At 59.0% G+C, this 21953-nt stretch overlaps 8 protein-coding genes across 8 annotated transcripts; all 8 read right to left on the minus strand.

Annotated features, from left to right (window-relative positions):
• Positions 1-729: 729 nt before the first annotated feature.
• JKF63_05677 (uncharacterized protein) lies at positions 730-1812 on the minus strand (the record flags this gene model as incomplete). Its single annotated transcript, XM_067901633.1, has 1 exon — positions 730-1812. The coding sequence occupies one exon, from the start codon at positions 1810-1812 to the stop codon at positions 730-732; it is 1083 nt and encodes a 360-aa protein (XP_067756899.1).
• A 571-nt stretch (positions 1813-2383) lies between these two features.
• Positions 2384-4765, minus strand: JKF63_05678 (uncharacterized protein; the record flags this gene model as incomplete). Its single annotated transcript, XM_067901634.1, has 1 exon — positions 2384-4765. One exon carries the CDS (start codon positions 4763-4765, stop codon positions 2384-2386), a length of 2382 nt encoding a protein of 793 aa, XP_067756900.1.
• A 704-nt stretch (positions 4766-5469) lies between these two features.
• JKF63_05679 (uncharacterized protein) lies at positions 5470-8358 on the minus strand (the record flags this gene model as incomplete). The annotated part of the gene is made up of 1 exon (XM_067901635.1): positions 5470-8358. One exon carries the CDS (start codon positions 8356-8358, stop codon positions 5470-5472), a length of 2889 nt encoding a protein of 962 aa, XP_067756901.1.
• Positions 8359-9360: 1002 nt separating this feature from the next.
• JKF63_05680 (uncharacterized protein) lies at positions 9361-11646 on the minus strand (the record flags this gene model as incomplete). Its single annotated transcript, XM_067901636.1, has 1 exon — positions 9361-11646. The coding sequence occupies one exon, from the start codon at positions 11644-11646 to the stop codon at positions 9361-9363; it is 2286 nt and encodes a 761-aa protein (XP_067756902.1).
• Positions 11647-12842: 1196 nt separating this feature from the next.
• On the minus strand, positions 12843-13643 carry JKF63_05681 (uncharacterized protein; the record flags this gene model as incomplete). Its single annotated transcript, XM_067901637.1, has 1 exon — positions 12843-13643. The coding sequence occupies one exon, from the start codon at positions 13641-13643 to the stop codon at positions 12843-12845; it is 801 nt and encodes a 266-aa protein (XP_067756903.1).
• Positions 13644-14476: 833 nt separating this feature from the next.
• On the minus strand, positions 14477-15538 carry JKF63_05682 (uncharacterized protein; the record flags this gene model as incomplete). The annotated part of the gene is made up of 1 exon (XM_067901638.1): positions 14477-15538. The coding sequence occupies one exon, from the start codon at positions 15536-15538 to the stop codon at positions 14477-14479; it is 1062 nt and encodes a 353-aa protein (XP_067756904.1).
• Positions 15539-15949: 411 nt separating this feature from the next.
• On the minus strand, positions 15950-17710 carry JKF63_05683 (uncharacterized protein; the record flags this gene model as incomplete). Its single annotated transcript, XM_067901639.1, has 1 exon — positions 15950-17710. The coding sequence occupies one exon, from the start codon at positions 17708-17710 to the stop codon at positions 15950-15952; it is 1761 nt and encodes a 586-aa protein (XP_067756905.1).
• Positions 17711-18094: 384 nt separating this feature from the next.
• Positions 18095-21394, minus strand: JKF63_05684 (uncharacterized protein; the record flags this gene model as incomplete). The annotated part of the gene is made up of 1 exon (XM_067901640.1): positions 18095-21394. The coding sequence occupies one exon, from the start codon at positions 21392-21394 to the stop codon at positions 18095-18097; it is 3300 nt and encodes a 1099-aa protein (XP_067756906.1).
• Between the last annotated feature and the right edge of the window lie 559 nt (positions 21395-21953).

A 21953-nucleotide genomic window follows, 5' to 3' on the forward strand; every position in this document is an offset into this window, starting at 1 on the left:
TTCGTCAAGTAGCCAAGACATAGAAGTGTGGGATCTGTCGATGATAACAACGCACGAAGAGTTAATGGTAGTAAGCGTGTCTTCACTCACAAGCCTCCTCTCCCCTCGGTGTGTGTGTGTGTGTGTGGTTGTACAGATAGGAACAAGTGCGTTACAAGCCAGGAGATGTGTAGCAGGAGAGTGGGGGGAAGACAATATATAAAAAACGGGGCGCAGCTGAGCATAAAAAAAGGGTTGAGGGAAGGTCTCGAAAAAGGCGCTTGAGTCTGAGTTCTCTGCGGGAGAGAGTGGGGGGGGGGGGGGGCGCGATAAAATCTCGTCACTTCCACGCATACATACATATGTGTGTGTGTGAGTGCAGTCCCACTCACCCCCTCTACTGAGGAACGAAGAGGCGCTTTGGGGAGGGGGGGGGGGAGTGCTGACTGCTGCTGGTTGTCCCCCACCCTCTCCTCCTGCCTTGTTCTCTCCTCAAGCTTTTCTTCTTTCGCTTCGGATGCGCCGGCTATACTCCGCCATCTGGACATCAGTTCTTATTGGTCCTTCCGTTTCCATGGACTGCAATCCCTTGGGTACACGTGCACATCTATGATGATGCGGAAGCAGACAGCCGATGAACAACAATCAACTCTATGTTGCTATCCGTTTCCCTGTCTCTCCCACACACACACACACACACACCGAGTGCTTCCCCTCTGATCCTCAGCCGCTAGCTTCACCTACTGTTTTTTATCCACACTCGCCACTACTCAATGAGTAGGCGGGGTGATGGTAGTAGACGAACCAGCACCATTTTAATAACGCCGCGGAGTGCTGCTGGTAGGCGATCAATTCCTTTGCTGTCTTCATGTCAGGCGCGTCCTGCATGACGTGGGCTGACGGCCAAGAAAGGCAGGCCAACGTAAACAGACCAACGCCGCTCAGGAAGGACAGACTGACACGTGCATTGGTGGCCCGCATCAGCCGTCGGTGTCGCTGTGCTACAAGCTCTCGCTGCTCCACCGGCATGCGCAGGCGCAGCAGTGCGAGGAGTTGTGTGAAAAACACCGAGTTTTGAGGCACTGCGTTGTGGTAGAGCCGCGTCGTCTTCCAGGCCATTAAGTAGATGGAGGTCAGCATGAGAGCTGGACTGATGAGGAGCTTCAGCCCATGTAAGCTGCGATTGCCCATGTGACTCGTGAACTGCCGGTCCACATTGTACTTGGCCTGTTGTTCCAAGACTGTGAGCTCCTTGATCAAATAACGCAGCTCCGTCACTGTGAGAGTGTGCGGTGGCTTCCTCAGCTTGTCGACTAAGCCGTGACATGTGAGCTCATATCCAGCCAGGGGGCACTTGGGAAGGTTTTGCCACGATACAGCAGCCGTGGCGTTCGTCGCACCCGCCACTGCGTTGTGTGCAGGCAGTGCGGTGCACTCGGTGTTTACGCCAGCCGCAGGAGAGAAGCGCCCCGACTCTGGTCCAGACGCGTCATCGCTACGCGGAATCGGCGTGGACGACTGCCTTCTGCCGAGGCTCACCCACCACGGAGCTGGGCCTTCACGAGTATTCATGTCACCATTGCGGCTTGCCAAGATCGGTGGTGTTTCTTCGTGCGGTTCAGCTGATGAACGAGCCTTGGCGGATGCGGTGACCACATCGTTTGACGACGATGCAGCGCCTATCACGCCATTGCCACCGATGTCGGTGGTGCATGACGCCATTGCGCGATTGGCCGGTGCGAAGATGGAGGCAAGCACATCCTGTGTAGTCTGTGCGTCTGCATGCACAGGACTGGACTCCTCACCCTCAGGCTTTCTCGACCACCACGGCATTCCCTCCGGATTCCTCTGGGACAGCCAACACAGGTGGAAGAGGAGGGCGGGGTCTACAGAAAGAGCAGAACGCCCATCAAGAGATGCCCATTACAGGGGTACACCTAAAATAGACACGCTAGTACGCACCTGTGTGTGTGTGTGTGAGGTGAGGGGGAGGGGAGGAGGAGAGCAAAGGGAATTGGGTGTAGAGGTAAAACGTATAGGGATCAAACTCGAGTAGAGTTCGAGGGATGTGCTGCAGTGTTGAATGTCCGCAAGTCAATTCACTGCGCTTGCGTCTTCAGCGTACAAGAACGGAGAGGGGGGGGGGGCAGGGGAGAGGAGACCTGTATCTCCCCACCACCACCACCACCCCCTCCCAAAAAAGAAAACTTACCCGGCGGAGACGCACGTCATCCGCAGGTCGCGTGCGCAGACGCTTCCAGATAAGAGGTTCTAACTCCCCCAGTGACGACGTGTGTGGTGTGTGTGTGTGTGTGTTTGAATGTGTAGAAGGGGGGGGGGGGTAGAGACCCACTGTACATCAGAGGGTGGGAAGAGGGCGAAGGGTGTGTGTACGTGGTGGTGCCTACGTGGGTGGCTGACGCAGCAAGGCACGTGCTTCGGCTATTCCGTACGACTCCAAAGCGCGCAGCCGATACCACTCGCCAAACAAGCGGAGTAGCTTCACCCAGATCTCGCGTTGGCCTTCGTTGTACGCCAACCAACCAACCATGCTCTCCGGGAGCGGAGCATTCATACTTGTCACGGAGTCCAACAATGGAACATATGCACACCCGCCGCGCAGGCGACTGCGCTGGCGAATAGCCATGTCTAAGAAAAACATGCGAAGTTCTCGCGGGAGGGCTCGTCGGACTGGCGCCAGCATAGCCCACCGTGCGCACAGCTCAGACTCCTCCGGGGACCCCTCCTCTGCACGTTGGAGTAGTTTCTGCGCAGCTTGCAGAGCGTGGTAACAGCAGGAGGTACATGGCTGCGGAAGTAATGTAGACGTCCACTTTGAGCTGGAGGTCTGCGCGGTGCACTCGTCCATGTGGTGCCGAAAGCCGTTTGCGCAGTGGCATGCGTGATATGCGTCAATGGGATAAGCCGGAGTAGTTAGCTCAGTCAATGACGACAGCGGTGGGTCTGTGGCAGCTGTTCCAGCATACGTCTTCACCCATGCTTCTGCGACAGTTCGGTGGCGTCGGAGGTGATACAGGCACTGCGCCATGGCTGGGGGCAGTACACGCATGTCCGAACTGCAGCCAGCAGTGGTAGAGAACCGCGCACCAGGCACGCCGAGTACGTCATTGGGGCTATCGAGACGCTTGCGGAGGCCTTCTACGCGCGCCTCCAGCTCGTCTGAGAACTCTTCACCGACCACGAGGTGGTGAAGCACGTGCTCGGTGACCTCCGAGATGTGCTGCTCGCACGCTTGCATTGAGGGCAAATGGATGTTAGAGAAGCGCCGAGCGACGAGCGCGGCGACAACGCGGTAGTAAAGGGCGACCATTTCACTAAGCGGTGTCGCATCCGCCCCGTCCACGCGTGCGGTGCAGACCGCGTGCTCAGGCTGCGCATCGTTCTGATCGAGCTGCACGTATAACTCTCGCAGTCGATACAGGTGGCGCTGAATCACAATGCCACCCACGTGGGCCGATGTCTGCAGCTCTCTCTCGAGGGAGGGGTTCGCCTGAAGCCCACGCAGAAGGGCGGCGACGTTCGCTTTCGCTTCCCAGTGGTTCAGCTGTACCTCTTCGCTGTTGGTTACACCTATTGCATCCGTCGACGCGTGCGGCCTCGTACCACGTTGCTGTTGGCAGACACGTGCCACGTACCAGAGGGCAGCGTTGGTGTGTGGCAGGATGGCGAGTGTGTCAGCCCCGAAGTCGACGCACAACTGCACCGCAGCGCGCACACCGCCTGAGGTGGGTAGTGGAGAGGGAAGATATGATCCATTTGCATGGACGGGCTGCCCTGCCGATTCCCCGGTCTGACTGAAGCAACACGCTGCGGTCAGGAAGTCACTCATGCATGCGTTTACTTCGCGTGTCAGCTGCTCCACCGGCGAGTCACTGTCCGCAGAGGAGGGTAATCGAAATATGACGTGCTCACCAACAGACTGCTGAGCCACCGACACATCCACAAGAGAGCCGGGGGTGTTGCTGTCACTGCACCCGATTGCCTCGCGGACGGCACTGCGCACTGTGAATACTTGCAGTTTCTCCTGCCACCGATGAGCCTCGCGGGCCAACAAGCGCTGGTACTTGGTGTTCGAAGCTTCCTCGTTCCACAAATGCAATGCGCTTGCTATGGTGGGCGGGAGCGCATGAAGGTCGACGTGCACCTCCAACGCGGGTAAAACATCGCGCACAATGCCGTTGTCAGCGCACCAGGCACGCAGCAGCAAACGCCGCCGGCGCAGGGCGGATAGCAGTCGCTGACCGGAGAGGGCGTAAATGGCGTCGTTGTCACGCAGATCCACCAGCTCCAGCGCGGGTAGCCGCCCGCCTGCTAGCGGCTCTAACTTTGACCCAAACCCGCCCGATGCCGTCTCAGTCGGCAGTGCAGCAGCTTCTTCGCATCCCTCGACCAAGTACGCCGTCAGAGCCGCGCTCAGGGCCTCGATTGTGCGGGGTCCTGCTCCGACGCCACGCGCTTCGATGGCGCGCACCCAGCGCAGCATTGGTAGCACTCGCATAAAAGCTGCAAGCCCGGCGTCACCGAGATACGACTGCGATAGTGTGAGGTGAGTCGGAAAGCACAGGTTTGGGGCATAGGCTAGAAGCATCTTATCGGTGAGGGCCGGTGGTCGCGGTGTGCGCAACCTTTCATCGGCGTGATCAGCAGCACCGGCTTCCGTGTCGAGAGCCACATCAATGCCGTGAAACAGTTGCACCAGTTCACTGTGTGAAACGCAGCCCTCCTCGACGCATGCGTAGCGGTACAACGCTGAGGTAGATCGCATTATCGGTGACGCAGAGGCAGCCTTATTCTCTTTTTTTTTGTGTGTGTGTGTGTGGGGGGAGGGACGTTCTCTCTCGTCAAGCCTTTCAGGCACTCTCTCTCTCTTGTGATAAACCGTGTGGAAGTAGGGGGGTCGGAGGGAAGAGGGGGGGGCGGCCGTGAGGGTTGAATTGGATGGTGCGGTTGGATGGAGTGTGTGTCCAGAGAGAGCGAGCGAGGGGAGGGGGGGGGAGGAAGGGGAGATTAGAGGAGGAGGAAGAGAATGCGCAGAGTGACACGCAGAGTGGCGCGCAAAAAAAAAAAACAACTTAATTCACAAGGTCTGTGGCAGCTCTCAGGCGCACCTTTCTCTTTTTTTTTGTAAGGTATGGCGAAGGAGGTGGGACTGAGCGCGGCGGTGCTGGGCGGCAGGTGATCCTCTCGACTTCTCACGTACGAGGCGCCGCTGTCTGGCACAAAAGTCACAAAAGCCAAGCGGTATGCGCGGGGTGGAGTGGATGGACAAGGAGGGAAACACTGTTGTAAACGGTACACAATACGCATCTGCACTGCGTGGCCGGGGCCGTTCACTAAAAAACACAGAGTCCTCCCATGAGACCTGAAAAGGGGTGAGAGAGAGGGGCAGGGGAGAGAGTAGTTGAGACGTGGCCTCAGGAAAGAAGTGAGTGCCTGTGCGACTACTGGCTCGTGCGTGCCTCTGCTCTGCTACGCGTGAGGGCTTCGGTCAAGCGCCCCAGAGACCCGTCGATCCAACGCCTCGATCACGTGTAGCACCTCCGCAGCGAACATGGACGAGTAGCCCATCGCGCTCCCAGTGCCGCCGCGGTCAGCATCTCCATTTGCGTAGTGTCGGCGATCTTTGGGTGAGGTGACAGAACCGCTACTGGGATAACGCCTTGTCGAGGATGGGTGTGAAGGGGTGACAGACAGCGCAGATGCAGTCGGCCACGAGCGTCCCTGATCACGGCGGAGTGAGGCCAACAGCATGTGCTCGGTGTCACCTGCGCTGCTACTGATGAGTTGCCGCGCCGCTGTGGCTGATGGACCGTCCAAGGGAACAGGATACGTTGTGCTCCGTGGTGTGATGAAGCGCGGCAGGTCAGTGGCCTCCGTCGTCGTCGTCGGCCCGCCGGCACGCAGAGGGAGTGCGGGGGCGCAGGTGTGCACACGATCATCCGTTTTGACAGGTTCTGTGGGGGTGCGTGGGGTCGACAGCGCCGATGTGTGCCCAACACACTGCTGGTCGGAGGTGCTCGCGCTGCCGTTCGCTGCGGCAGGTGATGCGGACGCCGTTTCGCGGGGTGCAGGGCTGGCGCCGCCTCCATGCATGCCTTGCTTGTTGTGCGCCAGCGGTGCGTCCGGATCCCGCGTCTCTTTCTCGCTGCACCTATGAGAGGCGGACACCGCCTCTGGGGGCACAAAGGAGCAATGCAGACACGTTGAGGAAGAACGACTCTGTTCTCCAACAGGTGCAACTGCGCCGGTGGTGTTCGCGGGTGTGCAAACAGCAGGGGCTGGCACAGCCCCGTGCTCTGCTGGCGGTGGCGGTGGTGGTTTCCACTGCGATGATAGAGACTGCAGTTGCGGCGACCCGTGACTCGCGGCCGGTCGCACCGCCTCCACCCACTCCTGTAAGGTGAGATACTGCTTAAGAAGTTGCTGGTATCGGTCCTCTGCTGCTGCTGCCCCGTGAACAGATTTCTCCGCATGCTCGGTGCCCATAGGCGTGCCGATCTGCCGCTGCTCCCGTAGTTGCTGAAGGTCTTTGCGGAGTTCACTTTGACGAACCTGGAGCAGTTCGACCGAGTGCTGAACGAGTGCCCAATCCTCGGCGCACTTCAGTGTATGCGCCAGATTGCCAAGTCGACGCATGTCGTCCTGACGACACTCCAGCAAGGCGGCATTGGCCTGCTCCGCACGGAGTTGCAGCGCCTCGACGCGCCCTCGTAAGACCTCCGCCTGGTTTTCCTCTGACTCGGAGACGTGCTGCGCTGCCTCCAGTTGACGCTGCGCTCCCTCGTAGCATTGCTTGAAGTGCACCGCTTTTGCCACCCAGCGCCGCCGCTCGTGTCGCATGTTGCTCAGCATCGCAGCAACGTGTTTTAGTCCAAGCAGCAAGGGCGTTAGTGCGGTGCGCATGCTCGCCTCGTCTGCGAGAATAGTGGCCGATGACGACGACGACGGGACCTCTGCCCCAACGGCTGCGTCGGGGGAGGCTCTCTGATGGTGGCTTTGCACGAGCCCCTGACGCAAGCTAGACGACAAAGGGGGACGCCGCTCTGGTGGTGTGGCAGTGCCAGGGTCGGCGTCAGCGCCCACAGGTGCCTCGGCCGAACCGTCCCGCAACGGTGCTGACGACCGCGGCAACAGTCGCGCCGCACTCCACAAGTCCCCTAGTATCACCGTCTCTGCGCTATGCAGTACGTTTTCGGCGTACACACACGCACTTCCATTTGTCGGGCCGCCCCGTTGTAGCGGCTGGGTTTCCATGAGCGCGGTCTCTGTCGTTGCGCTGATTGATCGAGAGTTGGCGGGGAAGAGCACAACGTGGGGAGCATCGCCCGTGCGGCTCTTTGTACTGGTGATCTCGTGCCGGACTTCCTTGACGTGAGCATCATTGCTCACAGGCATGTCGCTCGACGCGGCATCCTCTGCGTCCAGACCCTCATAGAGTAGACTTTGCTGATAGTCGTAGGCTACGTTGCTGAGCAACTCGGCAACACGCCCCAAGGCCCGTTGCAGGGCCACTGACAGCCGTTGCCGTGCCACATCATTGGCTTGCTCGCTCACTTGATGCACGGAAAGTTGCTCCTGTACGACGCGCAGCTGCTGCTCCAGGTGAGAGTTCTCCTGCACGATGAGCTCCTTGCTGTGCCCTGCATGCGTGATATCCATCTGCAGGCTTTGCATGGCTGCTTCCTGTCGGCGCAGCGCAGTGCTCAACTCTGCCACACGGTCCCAGGCCTCCTGGACTTTGGCCGAGAGCTCGTCACGCTCGGCTGTCAGGGAGAGAACCGTCAGTTTCGCCTCTGCGGCACTTCGGCGCTGCTCCTCTGTTCGCGCCTGGCACGCCCTCAGTCGCTCTTGCGACTCCTGCAGCTCGAGACGCAGCGCCTGCTTCTCTGCTTCCTGGCCTTGGCAACGCTGGCGCAGTTCGGCGCACATTTCGTTAGACATGCGCGCCTGCTGGCGTGCCTGCACGAGACTGTGGGTCACGCGATACAGCTCATTCTTCAACTCGGACACCGTCATCACCTCCGCGTCTGCGGTGGTAGACACAACACTGGTCGCTGGCCCATTCGTGACTACCGCGGCAGTGTCTACTTGCAGTGATGTGTGCGTGGTGCGCGTCGACTCCCGCGTGGTGGGCTGGTCTTGACTATGGTGGTGCTGTGACCTCTCTGATGTGCCAGCTGTAGGTGGTGGCGAGGATGATGACGATAGCAAAGAGTACTTGACTGCCGTCACCCGCACAGGCGGCTGGCATTGCTCGGCGGCAAAGTCGTTGGGCAGTGTCGGTGGGGCCTGGATCACCACAGTGGTGTCCGACTCCTCTGAAGAGGGGTGTGAGAGGGATCTACCAGGGTCACTCATCGATGAGAATTCCCAGAAAAACAACAGAAGGGAAGGGAGCCGCGAAGGGGCGGGGGTGTAACACCCGGACAAATGACTGAGAGACCTCAGATAGCGATGTCAGTCATACCTCAAGTTCTCATCCCCTTCCCCAACCAAACAACGACGAGCAAAAACAAGGATGGCGGCAGGAGGCACAGTCCCCCCACGCGTCGTCCCTCTTTACTATGCGGCGCTTTTCCTCCCCCCACTCCCCAACAACAACACGCCGCCGGTGACGGCTAGATTTCCTATAAGACGAGAGGGGGGGTGAGGGGGAGGGGGAGGGGAGGGGGAGGGGTTGTGTAAGTACAAACAATGACAACTCTTGATTCAATGCCCCTGCCAGAGATGTTACTGCAAGAATACACACACACATGCATGTGTGTGTGTGTGTGTATGGGTTGGAGGACGAGAATCACATTAGAGGAGATGGGGGAGAGGGGGGGGGGTGAAGGGGCAGGTTGTGTGAGTTCGGGAGCGAGCCTTGCAAGTGGCACATCCAGTGCTACCACAGGTATGCGCCATCTCTGCGCAGTTCTTATCGATGCGTCCTCCTCTTTTACGGTGCGCGTATCGGACGTGTCTTGAAGGTGTGCCGCATTTTCTCTGGTCTCTCCCCCGTTACACACACACACACACAGGCAATATGGTTTTCTTTTCAGAGGTTATTGCTTCCAACATGAGAGGTGCGCACGCGCACTTCGCAGCTTTACCATATACGCATACCGCACTCCACGAGTGACCCCCGCATGCCTCCACGATACCAAACTCAGATCCACAATGTCCTTCACACACAAAGAAAGAAAGGACGTTTCATGTGTGCCTGCCACTGCCCTAGTGGCACGACACTTCCTCCTCTTCGGCGTTACACCAGCCACACCGGAGTGGCCGCTCTCCACAGAACGAGGGACGGTGGATGGCGACACGCTAACAACTCTGGCGTGGTCCCGGAAGAGTGCATCGATACGCCTCTGCATGCACTTATAGTTGTTGCTCTAACTCGTTCAACCTGGCGAACACCTTCCCCAGGCGGTCGTTCGCCGTATGAAAGGCGTCGCTACCACGGCGGTGCACAACACCATCGAGGATGATCTGCTGCCAGTGCGCTAGCATACCGTTCATTTCTGCCACGCGACTCTCGAGACCGGCGAGCCTTGCCATGAGCTGCCTCTGCCGTTGTGCCCGGGCCACCTCACGTCGATTCACGTCACCTGTGAGTTCTTCGACGCGCTTCGCGAGGTTCAGCGTTGCAGCGCTGATTTCCGCCTCTGGAACCCCACGCAGCCAGCAACGGTGACACTCTGGCACGGCGTTGAGTGTGTCGAGTACTACCGGCTGAGGATCGCGCAGATGTGATCTTGTGTCGGTCTCGGGTGAAGGGCACAGCAGCAGTGTGCCGCAGCGTGCATACAGGGCAGACCGCAGCAAAGCAGCGAGACTGATCGCCAGCGTGTGATGCCTCTTGCACGAGCCGTTCATCTTGAACACCTCGGGCACAAGCACGAGTTCGGTACGCCCGACGGCGATGCTCGCATCGCTGGTGTCGTAGGGAAGACGCAGCACAATGGGCAACGGTGGAGCAGCGTCAGTGCTGAGCAGAGGCAGTGCTGTCTCTTCGTATGCCTGTTCGCGCGCGTTGGCAGAGACAGGAGGCCAGCACACCCACCCCTGCCGCCGTCGATCCCACTGTGGGAACGAGATGACAAAGGCCCTCTCCCCCGAGTAGCCGCTGCGCACAACACACATGTTCTGAGAGAGGATCATGCCTACGGTATGCGTGACGGATGGAACGGCTGGGGACATGAAGGCTTGCGCCTCCAAGTGACCGCTGAGGTGCAGCGTGAACGATATGTTCGGTGAGTCAATCGCATGAACATGCGCGACGCGGTGGCGAGCCAAAAGATCCGGTTCACTTACCCACGCACCCTGGATAAGCCCATTGGCGGTGCAGAAAAACACAGCGTGAGTGCCAGCGTCTGCGTCAATGAGACAGCCACCAATGGCGAGCGCCTCGTCTCCGGCCGCGCACGTGTCGACACCAGAGATGAGATGATACACCTCCACGCTCAGAGAGGCCTCGGCCATCACGGTCCCACCACCCAGCGCGTTCTCCTCACGCGTGCGAACTCGCCCATCGTCTGTGGCGGCTGCCGTTTCGAGCACTGGAAGGCAGTCGTCGCGGAGGTGCACTGCATACACGTCACCGCTGCTGCTGAGGAGGAGGAGAATAGCAGGGGTGCTCTCCGTCGGCGACAGCGCGCACATGTCAACCAGGTTCAACTGCGAGGTGGGCAGCGTGGCGAGCTTGGGGTTGAGCAACGACAAAGCACCGTTTTCCATATTGCCTTCGTCGTCGACAGAAACTAAAGCCACCTCGTTGTTGCCCATGCACACAATTGTGCCACAGGAGGAGTCCGTTGCAGTCTGCACCCTGTGCAGCGCCGCCCGAGGTGGTGTATTCACATTGTCGCCGCATAGAGCTGATAAACGAACGCCCGATGCAGATCCGGGGGCAGGATGCGCCACGCACGTAGGCGACTGGCCTCTGGTGCGGGCCTCCTCCACCGGGCTCTTGGCGTTTGCATTCTGCACCTCCTTGTCATCTGGTGCGGTTGTATTGTTGGAGGGGTCAGCGGTTGCCCTTGCTGTTGATGGGCTGGAGCGAGAACGATGCACATGTAATTTTGTGTCAGCGAGGCAGCGCTCAACGACGGGTCGCAGTGCGATGCGACGGTGCCGCGGCACAATGACACCCAAGTGAGAATGGTCTGTGTCGTACATTATCAAATCACCGGAGATAAACAATACACAGAGCACGTGGTGCGCTACGGTGTGCCAACACACACTCCGCACCACCTCGGGCATCTCCACTTCACAAACCACTGCCGGCACAACGGAGATGTCCATGATGTAGTGGTGACAGCGCACATTGCTGATGAAGGCTATTTTTCTGCCATCGGGGGAGGCGTGCGTCGAGTGGCGGAACAGAGGCGTGGACGCCGCAGCGTCGATTTCTGTTTCCTCGCGACCACCGTCTTCTGTGAGCGGACCAGCTCTGTTCGCAGGGTTGGCATACCGGCGAAGTTCTGCCTCACTGCATAGAAGAGAGGCGTGGGGATGGAAGCGTGTCTTGCGGTTCAGCGGCAGTGGTGCTATCTGCTCCTGTGGTGGGAAGGAGCTTGAGAATAGAAACACACTATCCGTGATATCGCGCGTGACAGCGAGGAAGGCGTCATTACCTATGTGCACAGCGCCATTTGAGCGCATCCTCTCCGCAGAACAGGACGTATTTCGTGTGTGTGTGTGTGTGTCTCGAGGGGTGCAAAGGGGGGGGACCGTAGGCCTTACTTTCTGTATGCTGAGATTAGGGAGCAGCAGAAAATAGAGTAGCAGAGGACCGAGAAGGATCTGCGTGGGCTTAGACTACTGGGGTATCGCTAGCGTTTTACCCGTGTCTAACGCACGCGTGGACAGCAGCAGCTGTCGCTGCCGTGTGACCATACACGTGAGTGTGTGTGTGTGTGTGTGCACGCGCGCGTGCAAAGTGAGGGGGGAGAGCGTGACATGGGAATAGAGATAAATGGGAAGTGCGAAAAAAGGCAGGATTCCCCGAGTTTTTGTTGAGCGCGTCCATGTAGGTGCCCGTCAGCACACGCCTTAGGTCAGCACGCGGAGCAGGGGGAGCGAGGGGAGGGGAGGGGAGGGGGGGCGTGACGGAGAAGGATCGCATGAGATGCATGCACACACTTCATACCACTAGAACGGCTGCTCCTCCCCGATTTCGCTGTGCTCGAACATCGGTTGCCTGTTCCAACTGCTCACGGGTTTCTCTGTTTTTTTTTTTTTTTGGGGGGGGGTCTTTTGTACACAAGCGCTCATCTTTTTTTTTACACACACACACGTTTATTACATGCGTATCGCTGGCGCTCCCCACCCCAACACGTCAGCCACACGCTCACGCATGAATTGTCACTGGGGGAGGGAAGAAGGGGGGTGAGAAAAAGAATGATGCGAGGGATAGAGGGGAGCGCAGCCTCGAAAAAAAGGACGAGGAACCGCTGTTCGCTCAACAACATTCAAAAGGCCAAATGCGAGGGTGCTGATACTTGTGCGGTTGAGGTTAGAGTTGGTGTTGAGTCCTCTCTAGCGACATGCACGTTCTCACAGATACACATCCGCGCATACATACACACACTTGCAGAGCGAGAGCGAGAGAAGGGAAAGAGGTACATGAATGCTGAAAAGGAGGAAAGCGGGGTGGGGTGGGGGGGGTGAACTGGGATACATCAGTGAACACAGAAGCGAGTGAAGTCCGGGAAGGCACCAACACCGCGAAAAGAAGGAGGTACAAAGGGGGCTGGAAGGAGAGAGCCAGCGAACCTACACGTGCTCTACAAAACTACACAACAGCACACAAACACAAACACAACGCCCAGAAGAAGCGTGTATGCACATGCGCATGCCTAGCACACGGTGTCACCGGAGGGGATGTTGTACACCGAGAGCTTAATATGACCATCACGCGAGGCGGGGCGCATCGGCACGAACGCTGCTGGGCAGTTGTGGCGCATGTGCAGCGGCGGTACCTGGTAGGCGCTGGACACCGTGGTTTGGAAGTCGCGGTTCTCAGGCATGGGGGCGATTCGACCGTCATGGAGGGCGCTGCGCGTCATCGGCACTTCCTTCGGCGGATACTCCGCCGTATAGCTCGTGATGCCGTCGAAGGGCTGGCTATTCTGCAGTGTGTCATCCGCCTTGAAGCTCTTTGGAGGCTTCGGTAAAGCACCTTGCTTGGCCAGGTCACGCACCGGCTCTTCCATCGCCCCCTTCGTTGTCACGTAGGTGCCTGGCAGCTTGGGGATCGGGTCCTGTTTGCGTTTGGCACGGTTGTGTTCGGGCATCCATCCGGGGAAGTCCGCGCGGTTTGTCGTTGTGCCCTCAAACGGCAGCAGCGCCCCGGCAGCCTCGCGGGGCTTGTAGGACTCCGCTGGGCGCAGATCTTTGCCCTTGAGCAAGTCTGCGGCCTCCTGGTTTGTCGTCTTGAAATGGCCAGGCTCTGCCTTGGACGGGAAGACTGTCTGGCGCGCTCTGCGCGGCCGCTCCAGGTCGACGTTCTTGCCAACATACTCGTCTCGGTAGGTCGTTTCCCCGCAAAACGGGACGCGAATGCCAGGGCAAGAGTGCTTGCCACATTCGCAAATGCGGCATACACAGGTGCGGCCATCTCCGTAGTCGAGACTGGCGACGGTGTGGAGCTGCGTCATGATTGGCGTAGAGGTGCGGTTTGCTTGGATTTTTTTTCCGTGAGGAAGAAAAGTCGATGCAAAAAGCGACGTCCGGGTGTGTCGAGATCTCTCTGAGGACTGCGTGGAGGCGGCGCACACACACACACGCAGAGGACTGGGGACTGAGGGTGGGTGGTGGTGGGAAGCGGGGAGAGGAGGGCGAGGGAGACTCTTAAAACAAACCGTGAGGCAGCGGTGGTCCACGGAGGTGTGTGTATGTGTGTGGCAGGGTGATGAATGAAGGCGAGGGAAATGAGGGGGCTATGTATACAAAGAAAGGGAGACAAACAGACCGACTATTCTACAGATGACTGGGGACGAGTGAAGTTGCAGAGTATGTGTAGAGGGGGACGAAAAGAAAGAAGAAAAGGGGGGGGTTAATGAGGAGAGCGTGGTAGAGAAAGTAGCGAAGTATTGTTGGGGTTGAATGACGTGCATGCACCCCCCCCCACACACACCCACACACACACACGCAAAAACCCATGTGAGCGGCTTCTACCACTTTGTATTTGCACCACCCCCCCCTCCCCCATTGACGTGTTGTATATCACCAGCCGCGTGTTTGCATCACGAGTGGTAAAGACCAGGACATGAACGTTTTGGACGTCACACCACCAACACTCGTAGAAACATCGAAGGTCGAGGGGTAAAGGGAGAGGGGAGGGGAGGGTAGGGGAGGGGGCGTAGAGTTGGAATAGGCTTAAGGGCAATGAGAGAGAGTGCTGTACATTGAAGAAGCAAGAAGATATACGGAAAGAGAGAGAGATGGGGGAACATTGCCGCTTGAACGGCCACACACAGTCCATATTTCGCTATACGCTACCGGCCTTTGGTATCTGCAAGGACACAACACAGTTCACCAACTCAGGCAGTGTCAGTGTTTCCGACGCCGCATACTTGCCATATCGTCGCGGCCGCGGCGCTGTCATAGCACCACCGTAGCGGCGAAGGTGCAGCTGCACGCTTTCCTTCGTGGAGGAGTTGCTTAGGTGTTTGTTGCCAGTGGCGGCGATAGGGGCGTTCGAGGAGCCGTGACTGAAGATGGACTCCACCTCGCAATCAAAGTGGTTATTGCCCATGCCATGCTCCTGTGCTGCGTCCACCTCGAACTTGTCCTCGTCCTCCCCAGATGTGCCCGCAAGGCCAGCATCGTTGCCTCTCTGCTGGGCCTCCGTCGCGTGCTCCGCGGCAACAAACTGAAGCATCTGCTGCCGAACAGCCTCTTCACTAGCGCTTCGCTCAAGTGCGGGATGGGCGCAGTAGTACGCCGCCGCCGCCTTCGCCATCTGCTCTTCCCGCTGACGGGGGCCATGGTGAGTGCTATAGCTGCCCACCCACGGAGGTGTCGTGCCATGAAGTGCCGGCCGCGGTGGGACGATGCGGTCGCGATCCACGCCGGCACAATATACGGCACCGTTTCGGCCCATTGTGGGCAACATCCCGTCGCGTCCGCCCTGATGCGGCACGTTACCGCCAATCATGCCACGACCATACATTGGTTCGGGGTACTTGCGCGGCTCTGCGAGGCGGCATATGCGAGCGTGAAGCGCGCGACGCGAGGCGACCTCGGCGACGGTGAGGGAATGGCGACGCGCCTTGGCAGCCACGCGACGCTGCGCGCGCTCCTCGCTTATGCGGCGCCGCTCGAGCGCCTTGAGCTCCTCCTCGCGTAGGAGTGCGAGTTCTTCCGCCTGTGCCCGCTCGTACGCGCGAAACGCTTTCTCACGCTGCCTTTGCTCCTCCTGCAGTCCTGGCCAGCTGCGGTGCCTTAGGATACCCCGCACACGCGCCGCATTTTCTTTGTGAATGGCTACAGCATAGTCGCTGGAGCGGTGGGCATTGCAGAGCTGCAGTCGAGTGTCTCCAAACCCCATAATTCCGATGATAACAAAAAACCTCGTGGAAGGGAAAACGAGCAAAACAACAATGCCTGGTGTGGGATGTGTGTGGATAGGTGTCAAGAGAGGGGGGGGGAGGGAGGGAGGAGAGAGCAAAACCGCGACGCTCCTGAACAGGAACAAGAAGGGGCAGGGGGAAGAGAGACAGGCTTAGATGGTAAAGGTGCAGGGGCATCCCTAGGTGAGATGAGATCGATGAGGGCGGGCGGACGAACGAGCCAGCAAGAGTGGAATAGGATCGTCCTCCTCCCTCCTCCTCCTCTTCGTACGCGACACACAGGGTCACCTGCGTACATCACTTTCCTTTAGTGTTTTGACACGACTTTGGTGTACGTGTACGTGCGTATTGCTTTTACGGCCATGGTTGCATGCTCTTATGTGGAAATGTCACAGGACCGCAGGCACAACGTAGAAGGACTCTAACGCCCGCTTCAGCGGAGGTGACGCACGAGGCTGCGCCAGCCCAATCACCTCTGTCGCTGTCACCCCATGAAGCCATTTATTGGTCGCGGTGCAGAAGTATCCGTAGCCGTCATCGATGAATACGCCGTCGAAGCACACCCACGCGCCAGACGCCGCTGTTGTGCCGATGCGTGCGTCACCAGCGGCCGCGGTGAGAGCCTCGGGCCAGCTATAGGGCACGGTGTACCCCTGCCGAAGCATCGCCGCCCGCTCCTGGACAATCTGCGCAACATCAAGGGAAGGTACAGAGGCAGAGTTGGATGGCGACGAATCAATCGCCACATCGGTACTACCAAAGAAACGCTTCTCGATTCTCATGCGAATATCCCACCATAGCGGCAGCACCAAAACGTAGTCCACCACAGCCGGTGATGCGCGGCCACTCGCCGTTGCGTTGCGCATGTCGCGGACGAGCTTCTGGAAGAGTAGCTCGCACAAGTCTTCGTCGTAAGGCACGTCAAGCGTGAGCAGCAACGGCTTACCATCTGGGTTGATCACCGCGTCGCTGTACATGCGCTCTGGGTCGACAGCGACGGCGCTGCCCAAGCTGCCAAAATATCGATCCGTGTCGAAGAACGCAGAGCAGAAGTGATTCGGCGCCTCCTTGTCCACATCGACATCGCTGCCGGTGTCGGCAGCTCCCTTGAATTTGCCGGAGCGCGGCAACTTCATGTACGCGTTGATGGGTGATGCACAGAGGTCCATGACATGGTAGCCGGCGGCGTGCAGATGCTGCTTCAGTCGCGTGTCAGCACAGAGCTGCAGGCTTCCGGTCGCAAGGCCGCCCTCGTAGCGAAGGATGACTGTGGCGGCGCGCAGCTCGAAGCGACGCTGGGAGGCATCCGCAGAAACTTCATCCTTGTCATAGTGTTCCTGCTCGGACACCTCGGAGAAGAAGTGGTAGCACATTCGCAGCTTTTCCATCGCCGCCCACGGTAGCGACACCGGGGGGCAGTCACGGCGCTGCTCTCGACTCCAGTGACGCGGCCACAGCACCGACACCTCAGCTATAGGACCGCTGATGCGCTGTTGCTGGGGGGTGCGCTGCGGGTCATCTGCTTCGAGGCGACGAATACAGGGCTTCAGTGCTTGAGTCGGCGTGATGTCCTGCATACCAGCTTCGACGGCTTCGGCAGCGGCGACACAACGCTTGGCAAAGGAGAAGTCTTTCACGAGTTGCACCAGCGCGGCTACGGCAGCGGGGTCGTGTGTGCCGTTCGATTTGATGGACAAGTCTCGCACCAGCTGCTCATCATAGGTGCGCAGCTCCTCTTTACCTTTGATGGTGCTGTTATCCATGACTGCGGTAGGCGACGACTGCACAACAGCCGCGTTAGCCATGGCGCGCTCCAGCTGCTCGGCGGATGGGAAAAAACGAATATCAGCCTCGAAGAAACGCGCCAGAGAGGGCGTGCGGGGGCTGGGGCCTTCATGCGATGCGCATGGCGCTGGCAGATGCACGCGTGCTACCTGCGAGAGAATCCACTTGCCAAGGGCTTCCTGGGCGTGTCGCCAAAGCTTGCGTGGTTCTCGCCACTGCACAACTCCGGTTGCAGCCACAGACTCGAGTGCCTGCAAGAACTCACGCCGTATTTTGCTCCATTCCTGTGTTATCAATACTTCGCGATGAAAGGACAAAGCAGGGTGGTGCGCGTCTGACGCGTTACCGTTGCTGCTGCGCTTCATAGCTCGTCGCGTACATATAGGGGGGAGTGGTGTCGAAGGGATAGACCACACGCGTGTGCACTGTGGCGAGGGAATGGGGGTAGGCGGGGAGTGGGGGGTGGGGGGGGGGGGGACGGAAAGAGGGCGACGAGAAGAGGGAGGAGAGCTTCACATGGCAGGTGTTGTCATCACCGAAGGAGGCGTAAGGTGCACGCACACACACGTGCGGGCGCGGGAGGCAAGGACAGACACATTTATGCGGTGTTGCCAGAGACGACCAGCGCGAGTGGATCTCTTCCAGTTGCTTGTCGTGTATGTGTGGGTGCCCCTCCCTCTTTTGTACACGTGCCCTTGGAATACTGTGGTGCAGACAAGATAGGAAAAAATGTTGCGACGTACCCGCAGTTAGCTGCGAGTAGCCTGCGCAGCAGCGTGCAGGACATCCCAGAGGTTCGTAAATATAGAGCCAACGCTGTCGGCGATCACGGTCTGCAGGTACTGCGTCGCCTGGGCGTTGGTCAGGTCCAGCCGGAGTTTTTCCTGCACCTTCAGCAGGTTCACGCGAGGGTCTCCAGCCTCGCCAGTTACCTGCGGCATACCCTCAGCGTGGGCGCCAAGCAGCAAGATGTGAAGTAGAAGCGGGGCATGCTTGCGCAGCGTGTTGTACGCGCTGCAGCAATACAGCTTGAATTCGGTGAAGCCGGTGCTCTGTGGGCCTCCGAGCACCTCCACCATCTCACGGTTGATCTTCATGGGCGGAGGGAAGGGTTTGGGGTCGTTGCCCAGCACGTGGCCGAAGTCAATGTGAAGCAGCCGGCCGTCCTGCGTGATAAGGATGTTTTCCAAGTGCCGGTCACCGATTCCGAGGACAAAAGTGATGACACAGTAGCCGGCAAAGCTGCGGGTGTAGCGGTCCATCGCCTGCCGCAGCAGCTCTGCTGTGCTGTTGTACACACGCAGATACTTGAGCACGTCGCGCTGAACACTGAAAAACGTCGTCACCTGTGGCACAATCTCGACCAGACCTTCGTGTGGGCTGGTGGCCATCACGCGATACGGTGTCAAGTAAAGCTGCAAGCCATCTCGTTGAAGGAGTTCATCCATGAGGCGAATGAGTTGCACAATGAGCTGTTCTTGCCGGATGTTGTCATCATACTTGTACATCATCGCCAGGGGCACGGTGTTGTCCTCCCCGGCCCCAAGGAAGTCGTTTGCCTCCTTTTCCACTGCAACCGTGGCTGTGGTGGCATCGCCGCCACCACCACTGCAGCCCCCTTTGTTTTTACTGTCACCCGCCGCCTGCGATCCACAGCTTCGCTGCTGTGGCGGTGGCGGCTGCATCGCGAGGGGTGTCAATATGCAGGGAGACTGCAGAGCGCCATAGCATGACTCACCGCCTCGCCCACAGTCCCACGCGAGACCCACTGGTCGCAGGGCCATAAAAGTCAGCCGGATCGGCAGCTTGGCGCTTTTGAAAATGTACAACGAGTCGGGAAGGAGCCCCGTGATCGGGATGCCGGGGTGCGTGGCGAGTGTCGTAACGCCGTGGCGGTCCAGCACATCAACAGCTGGGGAACGGTGGTTGAGGGGCTGATGCTGCGCTCCTCCTCCTCGTTGCTGGGGAGTCCAAGGTACACATTCCTGCGTCAGTGGCGACGAGGACGAAAGGGCCAAGCGCCACACCTCGTTATCAGGGTCCTTGTTCACGCTGCTAGCTTCTACGGCACCGCCCTCATCGCCGGCGTTTACCTCGGCATCTTCGTTGCTGTCCCAGGTGTAAGCAGAGCTGATCGAGTGTTCCTCTCGCACCCTGGCCGAAGAGTGCGCCGTCACGCTGCCTCTGGAGTTTGCCTTGATATTCTTCACAGACGAGCCACGGTGGCGCGCAGAGAAGAGCGCGCGTAACCCGCACGCCTGCTTCGCGATCAGCTTGTTTCCCAGCTTAGCCTTCCCCAGGCGATCTAGGGAGCTTTCCTGCAGCTGGCGGCTGAGCAACTGCAGCACCCGGTGCATCGAATGCTGCCGGCAAAGTCGGGCGGAGAAGTGCGGGCACTGCTGTGCTATCCGCTCCTCCAAGCGATGCAGCAGTGGCTCGAAGATGGCCGTGCTGCTGTGCCGGACATCGCTGGCCTTCTCCACAGCACTCGAGCCGCGACGCTGCTCCAGCGCCACCTCAATCGAAAGCATCGTGCAGAGGGTGCTACACAGCTCCCAGGACGCCACGGCGCGCTCCACCAAGAAGTTGGCCAGCTCCGCCTCCATCGAGTCATATCGCACTGCTTGCACCAGCTGGAAGGCGAGTTGGCACAGCAGTGCATCGCTCTCCTTGCGCAGGAGGCTCACGGCGTACTGACGCAGGGGCGCAACGTGATCAAAATAAAAGCTGAGACACCCCAGCACATCCGCGAAGGTCGGTGTTGCCCACTGATGGAGGAGAGCACAGGCGGCGCGCCGCTCGCTAGAGTGAGTGTTGGCCCAGTCGATACACCGCATGAACGGCAGGAAATACTTTCCGTCGCGGCATATGAAGTGACGGTACTTCCAAAGTAGGCGCATCTCCTCCAGCCGCCCACCGACGACGCCTCCGGTGCCGGCACCCGCCACCACGGTACCTGGACCGTTGTCGAGCTGAATTGGTGGACGCCGCAGGAGGCTAGCGAGCTGGTGGCGCTCCTTCGGGCCGGGGGAGGCGCTGCTGTCCGACAGCAAGTACTGCGTCTTGGACGTAATGGCTGCCTTTGCCTCGCAGAGGTTGTGCTCCTTAAAAAATGTGTACAGATCAGGGAAAGGTCGCCGAGTGAAGTCACAGGCGTTGTCTGCGTCATCGCTGCGCTGCAACAGGTTCTGCATGTCGTCTGAGACGCGCGCCACGGCAGGCTCGAAGAAAAGGGCGGTTGTTGCCGCTGGGAGATAAAGCGTCAATATCGCTGGTGGGGCGTCACAGGGGTCTTTGGCCGACTGCGCACCCTCGCCCCGAACAGCAGCGTTGCCGTGCTGCGTATGCGCAGCCTCCAGTCGCTGGATGGACAGCGTGTCCAGCCAGGGAATAGGCGGCATCATGCCTCGGTGAAAGTCCGCGAGAAGCTCCGCGGCGTGTGTGGACGTGCCCCAAAACGACTCGTCGCTCGGTGCCGTGCCGAGAGGGCTCAGCACCAGCTGCCGCTGGCCCACACAAAGCTCTCCCGCCAGAGAGTAGACGTGAAAGGCGCCCTCCGCGACGTGCGTGTCGCCGTGCCACAGGTGTAACACGCAGCTCGCATCGAGAGGCACATCACACAGCTCTAGTGGAAAGATAAGCCACTCATCGACAAACTCATAGCTTACCTCCGACTTCACGTATGTCTCCGCGTTGTCGTCGACAGGCGGTGACGACGACAGTGGGGCCGTTGTAGATGCGTACACGGCCGCCGACTCCACGATGGGGCTAAGCGGCTCATCCATATAGACAAGTTGTGCAGTTATTTGAACAGGATAGTGGGCAAGCAGCTGCATCGGCTTGCCCATCGAGTTTGTGCACGGCTGCAGTGTCGATAGCAGCGAGCTCCTCAGCCGCAACGAGCACAAACGCAGGTGATAGAGGTACTCAGCCGCTGCGTAGTCTTGCGAGGTTCGAAACGGCGCATCGTAGCGCACCCATTTTAGATCATCGCTCACGCGACGCTGCTGAAGGACGTTTGCAATCAAGGTCACACTTGTCGACGTCATGAGAAACGTGCCGAGGTCTCGTGACCGAAGGAGGAGGGGGAGTCGGGTGGATGTGATGCAACTATGATAAAACCATCGCAGAAGACTGAGAGATGCAAGGGAAGGCCTTTACCAGGGAGGATGGGGGCACACAGGCTAGTGGATCTCGTGCAGGAGTAACCCACAAACGAAGAACAAAGCGGTGATTGGGGAGGGAGGGGGCAGTAAAGCGGGGAGAACCGATGGTGTTGTGAGGGATGTCAGACGGTGTGTGTGTGCATGGGTATGCGTGAAAAGAAGCGATGTGGCGGTGTCTTGAACAGCGGTCGCGGGTGGACGCCGAGGCAGAGAAGTCGTCTTCGTCTGTATCGGACGGGTGCGCACTCTCAAGGTAAAGTGGGATCCCCAAACGATCTGAGAGAATGCAAGGTTGCGTGTGGCTGTGAGGGGGAGGGGAGGGGGGGGAGGGGAGCGAGGGAAACGCTTGACGACGATAAAACACATTCTCAGAACCCGAGGTGGTGGTGGAGGAGAAGTAATGTCACACATACACACATTCTAGCGAACCAGGCACCGCTGC

This window comes from Porcisia hertigi, chromosome 24, assembly GCF_017918235.1.
Source record: "Porcisia hertigi strain C119 chromosome 24, whole genome shotgun sequence".
Taxonomy (NCBI): Eukaryota; Euglenozoa; class Kinetoplastea; order Trypanosomatida; family Trypanosomatidae; genus Porcisia; species Porcisia hertigi.